The 24,737-nt window shown below is 43.2% G+C and overlaps 1 protein-coding gene across 5 annotated transcripts in view; it reads right to left on the reverse strand.

Annotated features, from left to right (window-relative positions):
• Positions 1-12,874, reverse strand: part of LOC137084208 (sialic acid-binding Ig-like lectin 14) — a 31,305-nt gene extending 18,431 nt beyond the window's left edge. Inside the window, exons 1-7 of one of the 5 annotated variants that reach the window (XM_067450253.1) lie at positions 12,762-12,874; positions 6,008-6,059; positions 5,347-5,721; positions 4,826-5,122; positions 4,649-4,748; positions 4,368-4,406; positions 3,353-4,104 (exon numbers count right to left, since the gene is read on the reverse strand). In XM_067450253.1, coding sequence (XP_067306354.1) covers positions 4,089-4,104; positions 4,368-4,406; positions 4,649-4,748; positions 4,826-5,122; positions 5,347-5,721; positions 6,008-6,047 — 867 coding nt within the window. In that variant the 5' untranslated portion in view covers positions 6,048-6,059; positions 12,762-12,874 and the 3' untranslated portion in view covers positions 3,353-4,088. Of the gene's footprint in view, positions 1-3,352; positions 4,105-4,363; positions 4,407-4,648; positions 4,749-4,825; positions 5,123-5,346; positions 5,722-6,007; positions 6,060-12,640 lie in introns of those variants that run through there. The other 4 variants (XM_067450252.1, XM_067450255.1, XM_067450251.1 and 1 more) reach the window with 4 other exon arrangements.
• Between the last annotated feature and the right edge of the window lie 11,863 nt (positions 12,875-24,737).

A 24,737-nucleotide genomic window follows, 5' to 3' on the forward strand; every position in this document is an offset into this window, starting at 1 on the left:
TGTGATCACTACTACTACTATTACTAAACTACACACACACACACACACACACACACACACACACACACACACACACTAACACGATTGTTGTTGTATCGTATTGGCCTTGGTTATTTTGTATTTATCTCCTGTAAATAGTATCTTGAAAAAACAAAAAAACAAATAAAACATTAATAATACAGAAAAAAAAAAAAAAACTGAGTAGATCCTGTTTGTCCTTATGTATTTTTTTGTCATTGTCAGTGCAGTAGCCATGGATTTGATGATCTGCATTTCTGCAAACCTTGTCTGTCACAAGGCCAAAGCTGCATTTTAAATATGCATTTTGCATAAAACTATTACTTTAAATAATCTCCAAGTATACTGTGAATAAAATATTATCCTAAAAATGTGCAATAACCACTCCGGGGAGGCTACTCTGGGGCTGACAAACCCCAACATTTTGGGGTTATGTGTATTGTTTTGTGCAAGAATGTGTATTTGTGTGTGTGTGTGTGTGTGTGTGTGTGTGTGTGTGTGTGTGTGTGTGTGTGTGTGCGTGTGCGTGTGCGTGTGTGTGTGTGTGGTTCGCGTATGGTGTATATTTATTGGATAACATTCCAATCAATAGCATGTGGATGAGAAATAAATATTTTTTGTTTGTTTAATAAAGATATTTTGTGAGCCCTTTAGGCGATTCATTCCGGTTGCCGTTTTCCCAAACACTTTCAAAACAATCCCTCATGTGAACTGACAGAGGAGCAGTAGCTCATTAAATATGCAAATATTATCCAATCCTAGCCATGGGCGTTAACTTCCAAATCCAAATGGCGTGGCATGCCCATCAAAATCCAGCGTTCAGAAGACAGCCTCAAAACCAGTAAAGAAAATAGCCTATTACTTATTCATTATGATGCTGAAATGTAAAAACCACAGGAACATCATACATTGACCTCAGACAACCGTATAAAAATAAATAAAAGGCCAGTTCGTGAAACCTTTAATAAATATAAAAACACACACCAACACATTCCCACCTACGAAAGTTTATCCCATTTCTTCTGGAAATTATATCTCTGTGGTTTCACAACCAGAAGTGGCAACATTGATTCTTACTGTGAATGACAACACACTGACCTTTCCAAGATGGCGGGCATGCTGACATGTCTGGAGCAGTCAAATGTGCAATCTACATATACATATATATGGCAACTTGTTATAGCTGTTAAGATGTTGCAAATAAATATAAATTGTATAATTACGATTAAAAAAAATGCTTTATATGTGTGTCCCATCTCCTCTTTGAACCCTGCAGGTACGGTCACATTTACCTGCTGTATATCTGTATATCTGACACACACACACACACGCACGCACGCACGCACACACACACACACACACACACACACACACACACACATATATATATGATTAAAAATATATATATATATTTGAATTGTTTTGTTTATACTTTAATTCAAACTCTCCCACCTTATCTAGCTTTAAAATTAATTGCAAGGATTCACCATTCAGGTCACATGACCAGAAACAATAAAATTACTTCCTTATAGTGACCTTCACATGTTAACTATATTGCCAAAAATATTGGAAATCACTGAATGATGAAATCTTTCATGTTCCAAACACTTCATGGTCACAGGTGTATAAAATCAAACACCTATAGACTTACAGACTGCTTTTCCAAACATTTGTGAAAGAATGGCTCACTCTCAGGAACTCTCATAATGGGTTGCCACCTGTACAATAAGTCCATTCGTGAAATTTCCTCAGAACTAAATATTCCATGGTCAACTGTTAGAGGTATTATAACAAAGTAGAAGCAATTGGTAACAACAACAACTAGGCCATGTAAAATCACAGAAGAGGTCAGCGCATGCAAAGGCATGCGAAGTCGGCAAATTTCTGCAGAGTCAGCAGCTACAGACCTCCAAACTTTCCATGGCCAAGCAGCTGCATCCAAACCTTACATCTCGTGCAATGCAAAGCGCTGGATGCAGTGGTGACGTGTTCTCTGGAGTGAAGAATTACGTTTTGCTCTCAGAAAATCCGATGGGACGAGCCTGAGTTTGACGGTTGCCAGGAAAAAGTACTTGCCTGACTGTACTGTACCAAGTGTAAAGTTTGGTGGAGGATGATTATAGTATGGGGTTGTTTTTCAAGGGTTGGGCTCGGCCCCTTAGTTTTAGAGAAGGTAAATCTTAATGCTTCAGCATACCAAGACTTTTTGGATAATTTAATGCTCCCACATTTGTAGGAACAGTTTGGGGATGGCCCCTTCCTGCTCCAGTGCACAAAGCAAGGTCCATAAAGACATGGATGGGCGAGTTTGGTGTGGAGGAAGTTGACTAGCCTGCACAGAGTTCTGACCTCAACCCATTAAAATACTTTGGGGATGAATAATAGTGGAGACTGCAAGCCAGGCAGTTAATGTGCATGTAATGGCAGGCATCCCAGAATTGTTGGCATTATAGTGTACCCTTAGCTAACAAACTCGTGGAAGGGCCCTTCATGAAGGTATTCAGGTGTTCACTTTCATTTGGAAGAGCCCTATACATGATAGGCCCTTTTCAAAAATGGCCTTCAAGGGTGCAAAAGCACTGTGCGACATTTGTTTTTTGTGAATAAAAGCATAAATTAAATCTTAATTTCATAGAAAAAAATCAAATATCAAATAATATGAAACATTACCATTAATGGTACGTTTACAGAACAACAATGTACTAAAAACAGAAAAGTATTACTTTTGCATTTTTTCACGTACAGACAACACCATCGTCAAATTGTTCCCCATTCACACGCATCCACCTCACGATAATGACTAAAAACCAAGCGGCAACCTCCTGCGATCTCTCTTGAAGCCAATACGGAAGTAACGTAAACTGCAATTCATCGACTGGCCACTAGGGAAAGGCTCCAGAAGGGAGCAGAATCTCATTGAGCCCCATGTTAAAATTCCCAACTTTACAGCAGAAAAAAACATGTTTACAGCCTGGTACAAATTGTGGTTTTGGCCTATACGGCTAATTTTCCCCTTCATGACAACTGTGAGGGGGTGAATTTTTTTATAACTCATTCGTTTACATTATATAAAGCCTTAAAGTTCTGCATAATTAAGGGTGTGGTTACTTTGAGTGACAGGTGGATAGCCATTTATACGCTGTCTATAGTCATTGTGTCACCTAAGATCCCGCCTTTTTACCTATTATCTGTTATCCGGGAGTGACACACTAGCAAGATGGCAACGGACAGCTTGTCTCTACTTCACACTTAAAAACGGCTTATCGGAATCCGATGTCCCTTTGTAAAGAAACTACACCCCTATAGACTGAACAAAATATGCATTACGTCAACGTTTTCACAAATTCACGTTTTTATTTTACACTGAAACAATAACAGTAGCGTTAAAAAACATGCGCTTTGAATCCTGTTTCAAAAAAAGTTAGCATTTTCAGGCACTCAAAACGTTGTAAATGAACGGCCAGTTTTTAGTTGAAATGGTGTTGTGTAAAGTAAACGGCCCCTCAGGATAGGTAACACACAACATATTCTGACTGTTTGAAAATGTAATGATAAAAAAGTCTCTTCTCTTAGATTTTGATTACAAATAATACACAAAAAATACAAACATTAATACTCTGTTCATAATACAAAAGAAATTTAAATGATTCAAATAATACAAATTAAATTTATAATGAAAAGTATGATTCTACAGGCCCAAACAACATATGCTGTTATGGGGGAAATATATATATTCATCGACTGGCCACTAGGGACAGGCTCCAGAAGGGAGCAGAATCTCATTGAGCCCCATTGAGCCCCATCAATATAAGTGATATATATATATATATATATTGGGATCAATGATACAGTCCTTCATTAATATTCTTTGTAAAAAGATACCATTAAACAAATATTTGAAATATACAGGGTGGATATGTATTAGGTATATTTATATACAGGTAAAATATACCTATCATGCCCCTTTTACAAGATGTAGTATAAGTCCCAGGTGTCCTCAGAATGTGTCTGTAAAGTTTCAAAATACCCCAAAGCTGTACCCCGTTTTTTTCAAGAAGGAGCCTTTACAGCTATGCCTGGGATGTTCTGCCAAAAACAAAACATATTGTTTGGTTCAGATTATCATCTCCATCACGATTACGCTCACATGGCATTGCAGTTCTTTGTCATAATGATTGTTAATTATTTGCATGCGTTTTGAAACTTTTGACATGACTTTTGACACCTTTTAAGACATGGATTCAAAGACACAACCATTTTTTTTTAAAGAAGAAGAAGAAGAAAAGACTAAGGCAAAATAATGTACATTTAAAACTGATGATCAAAATGCAAACTTATGATTTACTCACCCATTGTCGTTTCTGGATTGGATATCTGCCATGTGCTTCCTGTGAAAGATTTGAGTGATTTAAAACAAAATCACACTGAAAGATACCAGAATGCCACAATGCATTCTCAATGCTCATTGCATATAATTGCATTTTTTTTTTTTTTAAAGAAATTATAAATTATACATTAAATTAGTTATTTTCATTCATTACAATTACACTGTGAACCATTTTTAGGGATGTGTGCTATAATATTACTGTGATATAAGTGATATTTATTTTAAAATCAGATCCAGACTTACTTGTATCTCCTGACAACGAAGAAACACAGAACTCCAACCAAAAGAGCAGCTCCGAGACCGGAGATGCTTGGAATGAGGATGTGGCTGAGAGTTGCTTGTTCTGGTAACATAAATACTTAATTAATTTAAAATGATCACTTATAACAATATATACAAAAAAGAGTTTTATTGTTATACTTTTCACAAAGATGGGGTGAGTGGCTTTCATTTCGCCCAGGACACTCCCATGGTAATTGACTGTGCATGTGACCGAGCTGTGATCATCCTCTACCGTTGGGATGAAGGTAAGAATAGACTCTGCTTCCCATTCTCCATGTCCATTGTCCTTGTTGCTCATGACGGTTTTTCCAGTGTGGTTCCAGCTGAGAGCGGGCTGATGAGATGGACAGGTGTGTCGGACAGAGCATTTCAAGACTGCGGGTTGACCCTCTTGCACAGACGCCTCACCCTGCAGCTCAGGTTTTGATGCTTGCTCTATACATTTATTTTAAAAGACAAAACATATATTTAACATAGTAAATAAAATAAAATAAAAATTATTGACTGATAATTTTACTAATAAATGATTTACTAATATTTATTACTAATAAAGCTTACTAATTATTTAGCCACAAAATCATCATTTGCACTCTTTCTTTTTTCTCTTGGACCCTATTTAGCGGTAGTATTAGAGGTTGACAGCTCAGAAGCACACTTACCAATCATCCTAATTGTCACACAGTTTTCCACAAAGGAGAACTTTTGAGACGTCTCTAATTCAACCCTGAAACAATATGGGCCCTTGTCGTGATCTTTGACTTCATCGATCTCCAAGGAGCAGTTTAAACCACCCAGTGACCCAAGCAGTTGTGTGCGACCCTTAAAATTGTCTAGAACCCTTGTAGGATCATTGTGGTAGATGAAATCGTCCCATTTGGCCTTCTTGTGCCAAATGGCTTTAATACGACTGGAGGGCTGTACTGTAGCAGGGTATTTGAATGAACAGGGCAACACGACACAAGATGAGACCAGAGCCTCCATTTCAGCCTCTACGTGAACCTTCCATACATCACCAAACACGACAGCACAAAGAACTGCAAATAATAATAATAATACAATCAGTGAAGTTAATAAACTGTACATATATCTCCTACAGTGGTGGAATTCTACATTCTAGGCTGACTCTATTTTGAAAAGGTGTTCTTATTTGAGTTACACAAGAGGTCACAAAAACCTTCTAAATAAATTGACCTCAGGGTAAAGAAAAAGGTAGAATGTTTCGGATGGATACTGTTCATCTCAGTTTAGTATATATACAGGTGAAGTGAATAACACTTTATTAATATTTTATTCATAATTTTTGGTAATTTAAAATCGAACCTTGAAGCCAGCAGAGAAGAACGAGTGCCCATGCACCCATATTGGATGGACTCTAGAAAATAAAGAGGCAAAAACACAAAACAATGTCAAAAATATGAAAAGTTACAGTATTCAAATAGGCGAGAGCGAGGCACATTCTAACGCAGGGTTAGTTGTAACACGCATGTTACATGTTACTTTCCACACATGCCAGGATGACCAAACTTCATTTATTTCTAGTTGCCATATCAACATTATTTAGAGAAAAAATTGCATCAAAATTAAAAAGTCTTTGGAAGATATCACTGAACATTTATTTAACCATAGCAAAAGTAAATAAGTAAAATAAAAGTAACACACTTATTTTTCATCTCTGTTTTTGTGTTGATTTAAACTAAGACAAATCTGACAATATTTTAATCTTATATCTGTTATTTAACAGTTGATATAGTTATTTAATGCTGATCTACTGTAACAGCAGAAGACACAAGCCGGTTTAAATTCCAGTTGCGCAGGTGGGGTGCATTGTGTGATTTACAATGAGCCCCTGTTAGCAGAATATCTATTCTTTATTTTTATGAATTATTTTGAGAATACAGGTCCTTCTTAAAATTATTATCATATTGTGATAAAGTTCATTATTTTCCATAATGTAATGATAAAAAATAAACTTTCATATATTTTAGATTCATTGCACACCAACTGAAATATTTCAGGCCTTTTATTGTTTTAATACTGATGATTTTGGCATACAGCTAATGAAAACCCAAAATTCCTATCTCAAAAAATTAGCATGTCATGAAAAGGGTCTCTAAAAAAGCTATTAACCTAATCATCTGAATCAACTAATTAACTCGAAACACCTGCAAAAGATTCCTGAGGCTTTTAAAAACTTCCAGCCTGGTTCATTACTCAAAACCGCAATCATGGGTAAGACTGCCAACCTGACTGCTGTCCAGAAGGCCATCATTGACACCCTCAAGCGAGAGGGTAAGACACAGAAATAAATTTCTGAACGAACAGGCTGTTCCCAGAGTGCTGTATTAAAAACTCTTAACGTTCACGAGGACGTGGACGCACTGAAGCTCTCTTTGCTTAAATTAGCTCAAAATTACTATCAGATGTAAGTAATTACCTTGACAAACTATAGGGGAGACCGGGTATGGTTTTAACACTTTTTTCTTCAGCACCTAAAACTACCTTTTTTTGTTGCTACACATCTGAAACTTTTAGGCAAAGTACCCACACTCAGTGTTGGGCAGTAGCGTCGATACAAGTAGTGATGCTACTAGCTTAACTACTTTTTTCAGTAGCGTGGTGGTAGCGTCGCTGTTTTCTCAACTAAATAGCTTTTCAGTAGCGAAGCTCTTCTGTTGATCAAGTAGTGCGGTAGCGTCCAAACAAGCTAACGTTACATTTTCCCCAGCATTTCTGAGGATCAAGCTCAAATTGGAAACACAACTGATAAGAACGAGATATACTTCACTTTCTACGTTCCTTTCTGCCTCGCGCAGACACGCACAGATGCGCGCGCGAGCCTTTCAAAGTACTCATTTGGCAGTGAGCGCGTAAAGACTGGATAGGCGCGTGCACATTCAACTAGTGCACATCTAGTTGACTTTTTTTTTCCCTAGCGCTCAATTCGTTGTTGCACGCGCATCATCCGAGCGGTGACAAAAGAGAAACTGCAAAGTTTTAAAATCTATTGTGTCTCTTGAATAAACACCTCTTGTTAAAAGTATCGGGGTCCAGCCTGGCCACCTCTTGATATGAATGAATGAATGAAACTTGTTTCATGTGTGTGGGAGATAGATCATACACACACACACACGCGCACACACACACACACACACGCGCACACACACACACGCACGCACACACACACACACACACACACACACACACACACACACACACACACACACACACACACACACACACAGGCTACATGTTTTGTTTTTTGCCATGTTGGTACTGTTTGGAGCAGGTCTTAATTATTTTGCGACTTTTTTTGTACAAGTTGAGTTGTAAATTAACTTACAGTTTGTCCTGCAAAAGTACCCAAGTCTAAATCGAGCATAAATGCAAACACACAGTTGTGTATGCATATCATACACATACAGATGAACATATACACACACACACTCTCGACACCAGGGGCCTATTGCACAATACTAGGATAAGGGATTAAGCCGGGGTATTTTGGTTATCCCGGCTCAATTTATCTGCTAATATATACAGTTTGCCTTGAGGGTATGTTTACATGACAGCTGTGTACTAAATTTTGCATAAAAATGACAAGATCATCAAGATATCCCGGCTTAATCCCTTATCCTAGTTTTGTGCAATAGGCCCCTGGTTTTGTTAATATCACATGGTTTTGTTGCGAATTGATTTCGGACAGTTTTATGAATAACTAAAAAAAATGTGTGTCTATATGCTTGATTTTATTGTTCACTGAAATAGCATTGATATGAATGAAGTGGGTTCAATATAAAAATAAATAAATAAAAGTAGCTTAGATGTAGTAAACTACTTTTTTCAAGTTGCTGTAGCTGAGCTTGCTACATTTCCCAGGGGGTTAGCTTCAGTGTAGTGACATTTCTGCAAAAGGATTCCCGACCAAGTATTAAACTGAACATAATTATTTGATGGTTGACTTTTTTTGTATTAAAAACACTTTTCTTTTTCTTTTATTGGTCGGATGAAATATGCTAATATTTTGAGACAGAAATTTGGGGTTTTCATGAGCTGTATGGCAATATTTCAAGAAAGTGTCCCATTATTTAGAGATGTTGAGTCATTATTTCGAGAAAGTTTCTCGTTATTTCGAGATGTTAAGTCAATATATCAAGAAAGTTTCTCATTATTTCGAGATGTTAAGTCAATATTTCAAGAAAGTTTCTCATTATTTCGAGATGTTAAGTCAATATTTCAAGAAAATTTCTTATTATTTCGAGATGTTAAGTCAATATTTCGAGAAAATTTCTTATTATTTCGAGATGTTAAGTCAATATTTCGAGAAAGTTTCTCATTATTTCGAGTTGTTAAGTCAATATTTTGAGAAAGTTTCTCATTATTTCGAGATGTTAAGTCAATATTATTACGACGTATTATGCGCATGTTATAGGACGCCGGTGTTGCTGATGCTTATTCATGCAAACAAAATTAGTATTTAATAAATTAAAATTATAACATGCTGCTCATTGATCTTCCGCGACCCGACACAGGATTGTGAACACATTAATGAGTATTTTAACTATGGTGTTTAGCTACTAATGATTCAATTATTGCCTTATTATCTTATTATCTTATTTGCATTGGATAGCCTAGGCTATCCCTGAGCAAACGCGCTCTTGAGAGGATTTTATACAAGAACGAGGTTTGGTGCAGAAAGAACAGACCAGAGGTGGCTGCGAGGTGGCAACATTCATTGAACAACTTCAAACCTCTGGAGACACACACACACACACACACACACACACACACACACACACACACACACTGTTTTTCGTGTGCACGCACTTTATGCCGTATAAACTGTACGGACGAACCACCCACCCCACCACCCTAATCCTACCCAAGAGCGCGTGTCATATAGGCTACACCGCTATAAAGTGCGTATCATATGCATGCGAAAAACAGCGTAGCATATGCACGCCAAAATGAGTTTTAGCATATACATTCCACGACATTGCACACTCGTACTATTTATACGCATTTACATGTGATTGGGTTGGTGAACGACAGGGAAACAGAGTTCTGCTGCCGAAAAGTTGCAACAGAAATATTGTGAGGTGATCGGGCAGCAGTTTTCATCCAACAGTAATAAATTAAATAAATTAATAAGATATCACATGTAGCCTAATGCTGCCCGCCTCGCTTGATGTGAGTTGCTGTCATTATTATGAGAAAGTTTCTCAATATTTCAATATGTTAAGTTATTTCGAGAAAGTGTCTCATTATTACGAGATGTTAAGTCAATATTTCGAGAACGTTTCTCATTATTTCGAGATGCTAAGTCAATATTTCGAGATGCTAAGTCAATATTTCAAGAAAGTTTCTCATTATTTCGAGATGTTAAGTCAATATTTCAAGATGCTAAGTCAATATTTCGAGAAAGTTTCTCATTATTTCGAGATGTTAAGTCAACATTTCAAGATGCTAAGTCAATATTTCGAGAAAGTTTCTCATTATTTCGAGATGTTAAGTCAATATTTCGAGAACGTTTCTCATTATTTCGAGATGCTAAGTCAATATTTCAAGATGCTAAGTCAATATTTCAAGATGCTAAGTCAATATTTCAAGAAAGTTTCTCATTATTTCGAGATGTTAAGTCAATATTTCGAGAAAGTTTCTCATTATTTCGAGATGTTAAGTTATTATTTCGAGATGTTAAGTCAATATTTTGAGATGTTAAGTCATTATTTTGAGAAAGTTCATCATTATTTTGACTTAAAGAATCATATTTTTTACTCAACTGTGGCGGAAACGGGCTTCCACACAAGAGCCACATTATCCTTCAGAAATCATTATAATATGAGTATTTGATATTTGATGATCAACAAACATTTATGATCATTATCAGTGTTGAAAACTGTTTTCTCAGGATAATTTAATGAATAGAAAGTTCAAAAGAACAGCTTTTATCTGAAATATAAAGCTTTTGCATCATTATAAATGTCTATACTGTCACTTGATCAATTTAATGCATCCTTGCTGAATAAATTACACAATAAGTTTTACACAACTGCTTTCACTATTCTCTCCATTTGTTTTTAAACCTCAAATAAAGAATCAAACGGTTGCGAATCAGCAGATTGATTCATGATTCGTATCGCAAATGTCACGTGATTTCAGCAGTTTGCCAGTTTGACATGCGATCCGAATCTTGAATCATGACTGTTTGATTTTTTATTTGAGGAACACGGAAGAGAAGACAATGCTGAATAAAGTCGTATTTTGTGTTATTTTTTGACTAAAATCTATGGTCGACGCTTCAAAAGAGTCTAACTAACCAACTGATGTCGCATATGGATTACTCTGATGATGTTACCTTCTGGACGTGGACAGCAAGTGGGCATACACTTACATTCAAAGGACAGAAAGCCCTCGGACTTAATCTAAAATATCTTAAACTGTGTTCCGAGGATGAACAGAGGTCTTACGGGTGTGGAACGACATTGGGGTGAGTCATTAATGAAAGAAATTTCATTTTTGGGTGAACTAACCCTTTAAGACCAGCGCATATGCATTATAAGTTAACCCAGAGATCAGTATGACATCGCCATAACGAGTCACCATCCAGTAAGTATTGGATCTGATCCAGCTACGTCATTGTGCTACAGGCTGCAGAATTGTCCTGACTTTCCCCCTTAGCTACGCCCCTGCCTATGGGGCATGTTGTCACATTTCACTTCCATTATTTTTGGGGAAATCAAGGAAAAAGTATATTCTGTCTTAGTAAAACAAAAACACATAATTGTACTAGACGTGTGCAATTAATGTGGGGGAAAAATATTAATACTCTTAACCCCAAGTGGATTTACACAAACTGAGAAAATCAAAAAGCTTTAGGTAAGGTTCTGCCCTGCTCTACCCCTAATTTGATAGGTCTGTTGATGAAAGTGGAATCAGCAGTGGCCTGTTGCACAAAGCTGGTTTCAGTTGTTACCCAGGTAAGTTCAAGATTAGTTTGAGCAAACTCGTTTTTTTCAGCAAACCTGCTCTGGTGCAGGTTTTATTCTGGGTTAGAGAACACAAACCCAAACTGGACCAATCAGCTGCAAGCAAAGACACTAAAGCCACACCCCCTGTATCTAATTAAAGCAGTTTATAATGGGAAGAAGAAAAAAAACCGTTAGAGACAAAATCCCTCATCCTTTGGCGCTAATAATTTATTATATTTATATTATACAAATTATAATTACTTTTAATTTTAAATTGAATTTTAAAATTATAATAATATATTCATATAATTATTATATGAATTGACAAGTAGACAAATATTAATAATAATATATGCATTCATAATTTTTTTAAACAACGTGCATTCCTTTGAGCTCTTTGTGAACCTATAATTAGGCATATTTCTTTGATTCACATCATGCATTGATATAGTCAGATATTCTTTAAGCTGCTTTTTCAAACTGTTGCTGCAGCAGTGTTTATTCCTGCTTTGTAAACACATTTCATGATCCTTTTCAAAATGATCTCTCAATCTCAGAAGAGAAGTGAATTGCGCCCTCGCTCTTGCATGAAGTGAATCACACGGACACTGTGATTGGCTATTTGCCGCACGTGTCACACTTTCAGGTGCACGCACTTCAGAGTTGAATGCTAATTCTGGATTAAACATGAGTTGACAGAGAAAGTTTATACCAAGCTTTGAGAAACAGAGCTTAAACTTGATCTAAACCAGGTTGTATTTATCTGGATTTGTCAACTCTAAACCTACTCTGAAACTCAGAGTTTGTTCAACTAGCTTCATGCGACAGGCCTCTGAGCAGTGAGAAACACCAAAACATTTTCATGAGAACATGCAATAATAAGCGTTTTCCCAAATCAGGCTAAAAAAAAAAAAAAAAAAAAAGTTATTTTGTTTTTAGGCTATGTGGTCTGCAGGCTTTTCACATTCCTGACTAGCAGACTTACCTTTGAATCCAAAAATTCTGGCAGGACAAGATGACAGTAATTCACACCCGAAACCACGAGTGAATTTTATCTAAAATGAAAATGACTGTAACAGAAATATTTGGAGAAATGTAAAGCTTACAAGGATTTCCCAAAAACACAAGTCCCTTTCGATGACGTCCCGTGAACTGGCAAGCAAATTGGAAAGTACTGTCAAAGAAAGGCTGCAGTGTGGCAAGGCTAAAAGGAAATCACATTTCCTGTACTGGAGCCTGAGCTGGAAGAGTTGTCAGTGCAGAACTGGGAAATATGCAACCGCGCCTTTGTGGAAGAGAACAATCCATAAAGCATTGAGTGTACTGACTCTTAGTGGAGAATATCAAGACCTCTAGAAACTATGGGTTTATGCTGCATTTCTCATGCTATGTTGGGAAATATGAGTTTCCTAGCCCTCTCAAGTTGTGTGTTTACCTCTGGGAAGCTTCAGAAGCCTTCTATATGAGCCTTAAAAAAAGTAATAATGACTTTAATGACTTTTATGATATTTTACATATATTTAAGGCTAAAACAAGTTCCCTTATCGAGGGAACTTCCCACTGCGTCGAAACGCTTTGGGGATGCTCCCTAAGCATCAGCGAATCTGAAGCCTGAATAAACACTAGTCCAATCCAATTGGTCGTGCGTGATGACGTCATTGTGACGGCGTACCCGGAAGTATAAAAGGGGGGCCGGCGCATAATGGCGGCAGTTATTGCTCTTCAGCATAGCGCTCTCTGTTTGGTCTGTCTATTTACTGTTGTCTGTCCAGTTGCGAGTGTGTGTGTGAAAGATTTATTTAAAAAGTATGGAAGAGAGAAGGAGTGCATTTAGGCAGTGTGTGCATCCGTGTCCCCGTTACATCTCGGGATCGGATACACACCTGTTATGTGTGCAGTGTCTGGGTGTTCAGCACGCTCGGGCGGCTCTCGAGGGAGCCGCCTGTGAACACTGCGAGCTGCTGACACTCAGACTGCTCCGCTCTCGGCTGGCCGTGTTCGATGAGACCGGCCAGCCTCGTGAGCCCCGTGGTTCTGGACCCGCGGTCGCTGAGGCGGCTCGGCGTCGCAGATCATGGGGCTCACAGCGGGACTTGTCAGAGGGTTTCGGGACTGCCGCGGCACTTTCCCAATCCTCCCCTGACAGTTCCAACGATCTTCCTCCCCGTGTGGAAGCCCGCTTGGCGGCATCTTCCCCCGGGTTGGAGGGTCCGATGCTTGAGCTGTCTGATTCTGAGGAATTAGATGTGCTCAGCATCGAGGCGGGTGACGTTAAAACACCATACACACTGCTTCACTCATAAAATAAGGTGCTCAGGCAGTCCCCGAGGGGGCTGCCTGTAGTAACCCGGTGTTCTCCGTTCCCGTGCGGAAGCCCGCGATGCGGCTCTTCCCCGGGAGGGAGAACCAGATGCTTGAGCGATCTGATTCCGAGGAATTAGATGTGCTCAGCGTCGACGGAGTGAAGCAAACGAGAGCCCGCCACCTTTTAATGCAGGCTCGATCTCGCGTTGCCGAGGCAGCGCGTGCATTAAGGGTCTGCAACAGAAGTGAACACACGCTATATGTGTACATGTGATACTGTTTAGCGAGGCTTGCAGTCAGCCCCTGAGGGTGCTGGCTGTGGTCGTTGAGAAATGTCTCGTAGCGTACAGAAACGTGCGTTTTCGAGTGTTTCAGCCTCGCGCCTGTGGCTTTCATCTCGAGGGATGAAAGCCAAATATGTTGGGAACGATTCGAATCTCGCGTTGCTGAGGCAGCGTGTAGATGACGAGTAGTTGAATACATATTTAAACAGTATGGTCTGGTGATTAGGGCTGCATTTAATTCTGAGGAATTTAAATTAAACATTATCTGACTTTGAGGAGTTAGATATGTCTATTCAGCCTATCATTCAGCATGTTCACGTGATGGGTGATTATGGTGGCATTTATTTCTGAGGAATTAAATGGGATTTATCTAACTTTGAGGAGTTAGATTATCAGCCTATCATCCCAGTTGTGTTCACTATTTGGGTGTTTTTGGTGGCATTTAATTCTGTGCAATTAAATGGGATTTATCTGACTTTGAGGAGTTAGGTATTTCAGCCTATCATCCAAATTGTGTTGCTCCCGGGGAGCGTTCGAGATCGCCTCCTCTGTGGAGTCTTCTGGAAGTCGATGCTGCGATCCGCCGTCTACGACGCTCGGGCCACATTGGCTTCCAGCGAACGCATGCTGCTCTAGCCGCCTCTAGAAAGACTGCAGCTGGGCAGCAAACGCGTTCGCACACCGAAAATCCTCCCCGACTAAGCCCTGCCGGGTGGCCGCTTCAGGGGGTCGGGCAGGAGGCTCGGTGGGTACCAGAGACCAGCCTTGAGAGGCTGGTTCCCCTAGTAGAATATATCAGCGCATAGTCATTATGCTCCTGAATATATCTGTTGGGCCCTGTGTACCATGGGCAAAGGGTGCAGACTGCAGTTCAGTGTTCCACCACCGGGGTTCATCGGTGTGGCCTGGATAGTGGTGTGCCCAGCCCAGTGGCCTGCTGGCCAGCCCCCTCTCCAGAGGAGCGATCGAGGTCGCCTCCTCTGTGGAGTTTTCTGGAAGTCGATGCTGCGATCCGCCGTCTATGACGCTCGGGCCACATTGACTTCCTGCGAACACATGCTACTCTAGCCGCCTCTAGGGAGACCTCGGCTGGGCAGCGAACGTGTTCGCACACCGAAAATCCTCCCCGAATAAGCCCTGCCGGGTGGCCGCTTCAGGGGGTCGGGCAGGAGGTTTGGTGGGTACCAGAGACCAGCCTTGAGAGGCTGGTTCCCCTAGTAGAATATCTCGGCGCATGGTTATGCTCCCGAATATATCTGCTGGGGCCCTGTGTACCTTGGGCAAAGGGTAGAGACTGCAGTTCAGCGTTCCACCACCGGGGTTCATCGGTGTGGCCTGAATAGTGGTGGGCCCAGCCCAGTGGCAGGTAGGGAACAGGAAGTGTGCTCCCTGAGGGTAAAGGAGGCTATATTGTGTATCCCTCCGCCAGACAGGGAGTCCGGCTTTACGGTCGCTACCTCATGGTTCCCAAAGAGGATGGAAGGGTGCGTCTATTATTAAATCGGAGGTACTTGAACCGTTCTCTGAGGAGATTCAGGTTCAAGATGCTCATTATCCCATCGTGAGTCAGATCCAGTCCGAGGACTGGTTCGTCACGATGTATCTAAAGACGCATATTTCATATCTCCATCCTTCCTGCCCACAGGAGGCCTGAGGTTCGCTTTCGGGGGCGAGGCGTACCAATATCGGGTTCTTCCCTTCGGCCTCACTGTTAAGCACACCACTGTGAAGCACTTTCAGAGAGTGCTGGGGCACATGGCAGCAGCGTCCAACATGATACCGTTCGGCCTGCTACACATGAGACCCCTCCAGTGGTGGTTGAAAACCAAGGGGTTTTCCCCCAGAGGGAATCCTTTTCGTATGATCAGGGTAACGCGCAGATGCCTTCGTTCCCTAGTCATATGGAAGAAACCTTGGTTTCTGTCCCAGGGGCCAGTGTTGGGAGCGTCCTGTTGCCGGAAATCCGTTTCAACAGACGCCTCCCTCACTGGTTGGGGCGCGGTCATGGACGGCCGCTTTGCGAGGGGCCCATGGGAGGGCCGTCATTCCTCCTGGCACATAAATTGCCTGGAGATGATGGCGGTCTACAAAGCTCTCAGGAGCTTTTCTCCCGGACCTCCGCGGCCAACATGTCCTGGTGCGGACAGACAATACGGCTGTCGTAGCGTACCTCAATCGCCAGGGAGGGGTAAGATCGCGCCCTCTGTGCAGATTGGCGCATCTAATCCTCCTGTGGTCCCAGGGGAAACTGTTGTCCATCAGGGCAATGTATGTCCCGGGGGTTCAAAATCAGGGAGCAGACATCCTGTCGAGGCAGGGGCTGAGGCCCGGGGAGTGGCGGCTCCACCCCGAAGTGGTGGAGGCCATATGCGAGAGGTTCGGCCCAGTGGAAGTGGATCTGTTTGCGTCTCGAGAGACGTCCCACTGTCCACTGTGGTTCTCCCTCACGCATCCAGCCCCGTTGGGGTTGGATGCCATGGTGCAGACGTGGCCGAGGCTGCGTCTGTATGCATTTCCCCCGATTGCTCTGCTCCCGGGAGTCCTGGAGAGGGTCCGTCGGCAGGGGGTCAGTCTACTTCTGGTAGCACCCCGTTGGCCGACGCGAGTTTGGTTCTCAGATATCATAGCCCTGCTGGCAGGTCATCCATGGCAGATTCCTCTGAGGAGGGATCTCCTGTCTCAGGCGGCGGGGACGATATTCCACCCCCGGCCGGAGATTTGGAACCTTTGGGTATGGCCCCTGAGGGGGCCAGGTACCTAGAGGCTGGCCTGTCGGCAGACGTGGTAGAGACCTTACTCAGTTCCAGGGCTCCGTCCACAAGGAGACTGTACAGCCTCAAGTGGAATGTGTTTTCCACTTGGTGTAGGGGGCGTGAGGTGGACCCAGTTAACTGCCCAGTGGCTTCAGTGCTGGAGTTCCTCCAAGATCGCTTCCCTGCGGGCCTAACCCCGTCCACACTCAAGGTGTACGTGGCTGCCATTGCGGCTTTCCACACTCCTCTGGGTGATGGGCCTCTGGGTAGGCACCAGTTGGTTGTACAGTTCCTCCGTGGGGCTCGGCGGATGAGGCCTGTGGCTCAGTCCAGAGTTCCAACCTGGGACCTGGCAGTGGTTCTCGAGGGGTTGGCTGAGGCCCCCTTCGAGCCACTGGAGTCAGCAGAACCGGAAAATCTGACCCTTAAGGTGGCTTTTCTACTCGCCATCTCCTCTCTGAGGAGAATGGGGGATCTCCAGGCCTTGGCAGTAACGCCGACTTGCCTGGAGTTTGCCCCGGGTGGAGTGAAGGCCATCTTACACCCTAGGCCGGGCTATGTGCCTAAGGTCCCATCCAGGGTGGTCAGGTCTTTGGTTCTGCAGGCATTTCATCCTCCGCCTCACGTGACGGCGGAAGAGGGGAGACTTCACCTACTCTGCCCGGTCAGGGCACTCAGGGTGTATCTGGCGAAGTCCGCACAGTGGAGGAGATCTCAACAATTGTTGGTGTGTTTTGGCTCACCCAAGAAGGGGTTGCCTGCGTCTACCCAGACAATCAGTAACTGGATTGTCCAGGCAATAACCATGGCTTATCAGGTGCGCAGTTTGCCTTCACCTGTAGCCGTGAGGGCACATTCCACCAGAGGCATGGCCTCTTCGGTGGCCCTCCTTTCTGGGGTCCCCTTGCAGGATATCTGCGAGGCGGCGGGGTGGGCTACTCCACACACTTTTATCAGGTTCTATAGCCTGGATCTCCCTGCGACGCCTGGCGCGAGGGTGCTCCAACCCTAGTTGTGCCCGGTCTCCGGCTTCACACTAGGACAGGCGCTACCCTCGGTGTGGCCTAGTGGGTACTCGTTCCCCAAAGCGTTTCGACGCAGTGGGAAGTTCCCTCGATAAGGGAACGGCTCGGGTTATGTATATAACCCTTGTTCCCTGAGAGGGAACGAGCACTGCGTCGTACCGCCACACCTCGGCACGCCTGGAGCGCATGCTTCAGAGCAAAAAACTGCCGCCATTATGCGCCGGCCCCCCTTTTATACTTCCGGGTACGCCGTCACAATGACGTCATCACGCACGACCAATTGGATTGGACTAGTGTTTATTCAGGCTTCAGATTCGCTGATGCTTAGGGAGCATCCCCAAAGCGTTTCGACGCAGTGCTCGTTCCCTCTCAGGGAACAAGGGTTATATACATAACCCGAGCCGTTTTCTACATCTGACCTTTGACCCATTTTTAGGTGCCGTCATTCATAACTGAGTTTGTCCTATTAGGGTAAATTGTTTTTCAATTGTCTGAAACTTTACACAATCAAATGCATTTTCACTATTTGTAAAGTGTTTAAAAACACATTAACAGGCTTTAGTAACATTCAATTTATTCTTGGTTTATATGTTTCATTTGGAACTCACATGTAAAATTGTTAAAAACAACTTTGAGGCAACTTTGCTGCCTGGAAAATAGTGAGACCATGTATTAGTATATACACTCACCTAAAGGAGTATTAGGACCAACATACTAATACTGTAGCTGTGTCTCATTTCGTTAAATTTCGAAGGCTGCGTCCTCCAGGAGGACACATCCTGTGTAGGATACAGTATACGGAGTGTCCTCAATCAGAATTAAATGAGACGTCCTTCGTAGGACACGCAGGCAGGAAGTATCACGTTGCTATGCCAACGCGTTCAGCCTCTTTGCGCTCTCACGCCAGTTATATGAATGAAAATGATTTATAACTTGAAAATGACTATGAAATGTCTCTTGTTTTGACAGCAATGTACTGTTATAAACGTTTAAAAAAGCACTAAACAGTTGTAATCCTGTTTACCACAACTATCTGTTTAAGGTAATAGCTTAATAGCTTAAAAAAAAAAAAAAAAGCTTAAACTACTTACATTTAAACACCAGCTTGCATGTATATCTGGCGGTGGTGTGGTTTTTCATATAATATAAAAAAATGACGGTTGTTAATGGCGACGCAAAGAATTGTGGGTTGTCTCCAGCCGTGAAGGATACACCTCATGCACACTCCGAATTCCTGTAAAAGAAGGATATATTCTAAGGGCGTATTTGGAGTGTCCTTCTCACTATTTTGAAATGAGAAGGCCTTATGATGTATGCAGCCTTCAAATGCGACCTCCGGAGGACACAGCCTTCTGAAATGAAACACAGCGTGTGTTTGACCCCCTTTCACCCTCAAAACTGCCTTAATTCTGTGTGGCATTGATTCAACAAGGTGCTGAAAGCATTCTTTAGAAATGTTGGCCCATATTGATAGGTAGGCATCTTACAGTTGATGGAGATTTGTGGGATGCACATCCAGGGCACGGAGCTCCCATTCCGACACATCCCAAAGATGCTCTATTGGGTTGAGATCTGGTGACTGTGGGGGCCATTTTAGTACAGTGAACTCATTGTCATGTTCAAGAAACAAATTTGAAATTATTCGAGCTTTGTGACATGGTGCATCATCCTGCTGGAAGTAGCTATCAGAGGATGGGTACATGGTGGTCATAAAGGGATGGAATGGATCTGTTTATTCATTCTGTTTATGCCAAATTCTGACGCTACCATCTGAATGTCTCAACAGAAATCGAGACTCATCAGACCAAGCAACATTTTGCTATGGTGCTCTTCGGTCATTTCTGACTGGAAAACAGTCTGTTTTTGAAATTGTAAAAATCACAGCTTCTTCAAAATGAAATTAAACTTGGTGACTTTTCTAGCATTAGGTATGTAAACACAAAAAAAATTGGGGGCGTGATTTGAGCATGCTAAGTGGTTGTAAAAAAAAAAAAAAACACTCCCACTTGTGCTCTTCAGTCAAAAATGACCACCATAGGAAATTAATGGGTAATCTGCAAAAACGTCTCGGTTACGTATGTAACCCTCATTCCCTGAAGGAGGGAACGGAGACGTACGTCAGAACTGAACCGACGAATGGGATCTTTAGAGACCAATCCTACTTCGAGTGTTTAAAAACGAGGCAATGAAATTTGGCGTGCGTTCCACGCATTCCACGCTCTGCCCCGCAGGGCGGGTATAAAACAGGAAGTGGAATGGTAGATCAGCGCTATTCCTGCTGAGGAGCTGACTTGTGACTGGACTCCCAGCGGAAGCACAGCACCTGGCGATGGGACGTACGTCTCCGTTCCCTCCTCCAGGGAACAAGGGTTACACACGTAACCGAGACGTTCCTTTTCAGTCGGTCACGTTCGACGTACGTCAGAACTGAACCGACGAATGGGATCCCTATTGAAAACGCCAGGATGCTGGCCCTCCCAGCATCCTGCTTGAGCACACTGTGCCGTCTAGTATGGTACGGAAGTCAAGGCTCCAAGCAGGGAGGACAGTCACTGCTGTTTCTGCAAGATCCACTCAGAATGACTATTGGATAACGCTGGGAAAGCGTGCCTGTCTCGGGAGATGGAACGCTGCGGACCACGGCCCCAGAGGGTGGGTAGAGTACACATAAGGACTAGCCTACCGGGTAGTGCAACATATGACAGTCTCTGGGGTGGTTCCAAACTAATTGTAGGGGGGAAAGAACACGCCCAGAGACGACAGAGCGGGCTCTGTCCAGGGAAAGACACGGGGCTAGCCCGAAGATTAGCTGGTACCGTGGAAGAATACACATATGGGGTTGCCGTGAGGGAACCGCTACATATGGAACCCAGCCTACAACCACGTTTCACAAGCATACGGGTGCAGGCCTGGCGTCAGACGGTCCGCAACGTCTCACACCGAAGGGGCAACGAAGGAGCTCGACAGGGTTAGCCGGTTTCCCGGGAAACACAACTGGAGACAATAGACGCATGTATCCGGCCCAGAGGGCTGGAGTGGCGTTTGCAAGCCGACACTTAGAACGGGCACTTAACGCTCCTGGCCACTGGGGGAGAGGATGCGGGAAGATACCGGCTCTACACGGAGGCTATAGAATCTAGCGAACGTGTTAGGTGTCGCCCAGCCCGCCGCTCTTCATATGTCTGTCAGCGAGGCGCCTTGAGCCAGCGCCCAGGAAGAAGCAACAGTCCTAGTGGAGTGTGCCCTTACAACGAACGGGCAAGGAACGTCTTGGGACTGGTAAGCCAAGACAATAGCATCCACTATCCAGTGGGCTAATCTCTGCTTGGAGACAGCCTTTCCCTTCTGCTGGCCTCCGTAACAGACAAACAGTTACTCTGAGGTCCAAAAGCTTTAGGTCCGGTCGATGTAAGCGCGAAGAGCGCGGCCCGGACACAGCAAAGCCAGGGCTGGGTCTGCCTCTTCTGAAGGCAGCGCTTGCAGGTTCGCTTGCAGGTTCACTACCTGATCTCGAAAGGGAGTGGTAGGAACCTTGGGCACATATCCGGGCCGGGGTCTTAGGACAACGTGAGAGTCACCGGGCCCGAACTCTAGGCACGATTCGTTGACCGAAAGTGCATGCAGGTCCCCTACCCTCTTGATAGAGGCCAATGCGGTCAGGAGCACTGTCTTCATTGACAATATCTTAAGCTCACAAGACGCCAAAGGCTCGAAGGGAGGGCTCTGAAGTGCTCTCAGTACTATATATAAATCCCAAGAGGGTACCGAGGTAGGGCGAGGAGGATTTAATCTCCTCGCACCTCTGAGGAACCTGACAATTAGGTTGTGCTTTCCCACGGACTTACCTTCTACTGCATCGTGGTATGCCGCTATTGCGGCGACATACACTTTGAGAGTGGAGGAAGACAGCCTTCACTCCAACTCATCTTGCAGGAAGGAAAGCACGACACTAATCGAACACCTTCGGGGGTCTTCCCAGTGGGAAGCGCACCACTCAACGAACAGGTTCCACTTCAGAGCATAGAGGCACCTCGAAGAGGGGGCTCTAGCCGAAGCGATGGTATCTACGACAGCTTATGGTAGTCCATCTAGAACCTCCGCGTCCCGTCCAGGGACCAGACATGAAGATTCCAGAGGTCTGGACGCGGATGCCATAGTGCCCCGTCCCTGAGAAAGAAGGTCCTTCCTCAGGGGAATGGGCCAAGGAGGGGCTGTCGCGAGGAGAGAGAGTTCTGGGAACCAGGTCCGGTTGGGCCAGTAGGGCGCAACTAACAAGACCTGCTTCTCGTCCTCCCTGACCTTGCACAGTGTCTGTGTAAGCAGGCTCACTGGGGGAAATGCATATTTGCGCAGGTCCCGGGGCCAGCTGTGTGCCAGTGCATCTGTCCCAAGGGTACCCCCGGTCAGGGAAAAGTACCACTGGCAATGGGTCGAGTCCGGAGAGGCAAACAGATCTGCGGCTCCGAACTGGTCCCAAATCAGGGGACCGCCTGGGGGTGGAGTCGCCACTCTCCCGGAGGTGTCGGCTGACGAGAGAGCTCGTCGGCTGTCTGGTTCAGCGCACCAGGGACACTGACAATACACGTTTTTAAAATATTTGTGGTTTTGTTAATGTAAGATCTAAGGTCTAATAAATTTTTGTGTATCTTAGAATCCTGAATTGAAATGCATCGAACCAACAAGCTCTTTTAGTTTCACTTTAATCGGTCTCTCGCTGATGCGCCATATCACCTGCACTTGCAGTTCTCTTATCACTTGTTTTTAGACTCGTAGTCAAACACTCTTCGTAGAAACAGCAACAACTGTTCGGCTCCGAAGTAGAAAGCGCTGATCTACCATTCCACTTCCTGTTTTATACCCGCGCTGCGGGGCGGAGCGTGGAATGCGTGGATCGCATGCCAAATTTCATTGGCTCGTTTTTAAACACTCGAAGTAGGATTGGTCTCTAAAGTAAGATCCCAATCGTCGGTTCAGTTCGGACGTACGTCGAATGTGACCGACTGAAAGGGAACACAAATTCACACACAAAAAAATCACTATTTCTAACAAAAATTAAATAAAAAATTTATGTTTATATATATATAAGATTTTTCAAATTTTATTTTATTTTATGTTTTGTTCAAATGTGAACTATGTAATTCACAAGCCCCTTTATAGAGTCCTCTGGATTGCAGCTACACCCATGGTTGCATAATTTCTTAAATAATTAAATTATTTAAAATATTTGAATTATCTTAAATGTTCAATACATTGAACATTTCTGCACAGTAGAACTTAGTATATAAAAATCTTAAAAAGATAAAAATCATGCATTTCAATTCAGGATTCTAAGATACACAAAAGTCATTAGACCTTAGATCTTACATTAACAAAACCACAAATATTTTAAAAACATGTATTGTCAGTGTTTAGGGAAACTTCACTGACATTTTGTTATTTAGGTACTACATTTATGAAACTGCACTAACAATAAACATTTAAATAATTTAAAATATTATGTGAATATTTGCTAATATGCTAAAGATGCTAATATGCTATTTTGCTAAAGTGCAAACATGTCAACACAACATAAACTGTAAGTAACAGGAGAGGGCTACTTTAAATATTCAATGTAAATTTACTTGAATTTTTGTAAAACATTTACAAATATTTGAAAAGCTGCAAAAGTCTGAAGTAAAAAAATGACTTCAGGGTTTTGTTTAATGTCATTTCATCAACCCTTAAATGCATGACTGTTTCGCCAATCATTCTTACATATTGGGGTCGTTAGCGAACCTGTGTATATTTCTAACACAGATGGATAGCTAAACTGCCCCATTAGTATAAAACTTTCTTAGTATTTTTTAACAATTACAAAATGATAAAACAAAACATATTTTGTTATATTTTGACATTTTATTTGTTATCAAACAGATGAAAAAAAATATACAAGGATAACGTCTCGGTTACGTATGTAACCCTCGTTCCCTGAGGAGGGAACGGAGACTTAACGTCAGTGACTGACGAATGGGGGTTTCTCCTAGAAGCCAATCATCTTCGAGATCTTAGAAAGCGCCCAATGGCAGTGCCAATGCCATGGGCATGCGAAATTTGCATGCGTAACTCCGCCTACCCACCTGGGTATATAAGGAAGTAGCTGGCATGAATCGCATTATGTTACCTGCTGAGGAGCCAAGACTGAACTCTCGGCCGTTCCCGCGGTACAGCGGAAGTGGCAGCGGGACGTTACGTCTCCGTTCCCTCCTCAGGGAACGAGGGTTACATACGTAACCGAGACGTTCCCTTTCGTTCAGTCACTCCGACGTAACGTCAGTGACTGACGAATGGGGGTCCCAATGCAATAACGGCACTCAGCTGTCTTCCAGTACCCTGCGCAAGCGTGAGAACCCTGATGCCAGTTAGGACGGTCAAAGGCCTCTACTTAACGCAGGAATACCAAGGTAGACTGGGAGGCATATTCCAGGAGGATATATGCGCCAAGATGCCTACCCGTAGGGAGGACTTAGGAATACACGTATGACCCCGGGGGGCTGCATACGGAAGATCACTGGGGTACCAGCCGCAGGTGGATTTTTAACCCCAGGGGGTGGCAAGGTTGCCAAGGGAATACACCAGGTCAGGGAGGCTTACGGTGGAAATACACATGTGGGGGTCGCCGGAGGGGAACCATGCACATGGGGCACCTGGCCGGACACGAGTGTCTGGGCTAAGGGCAG

This window comes from Pseudorasbora parva, chromosome 8 (assembly GCF_024679245.1).
Source record: "Pseudorasbora parva isolate DD20220531a chromosome 8, ASM2467924v1, whole genome shotgun sequence".
In the NCBI taxonomy this organism is placed as follows: Eukaryota; Metazoa; Chordata; class Actinopteri; order Cypriniformes; family Gobionidae; genus Pseudorasbora; species Pseudorasbora parva.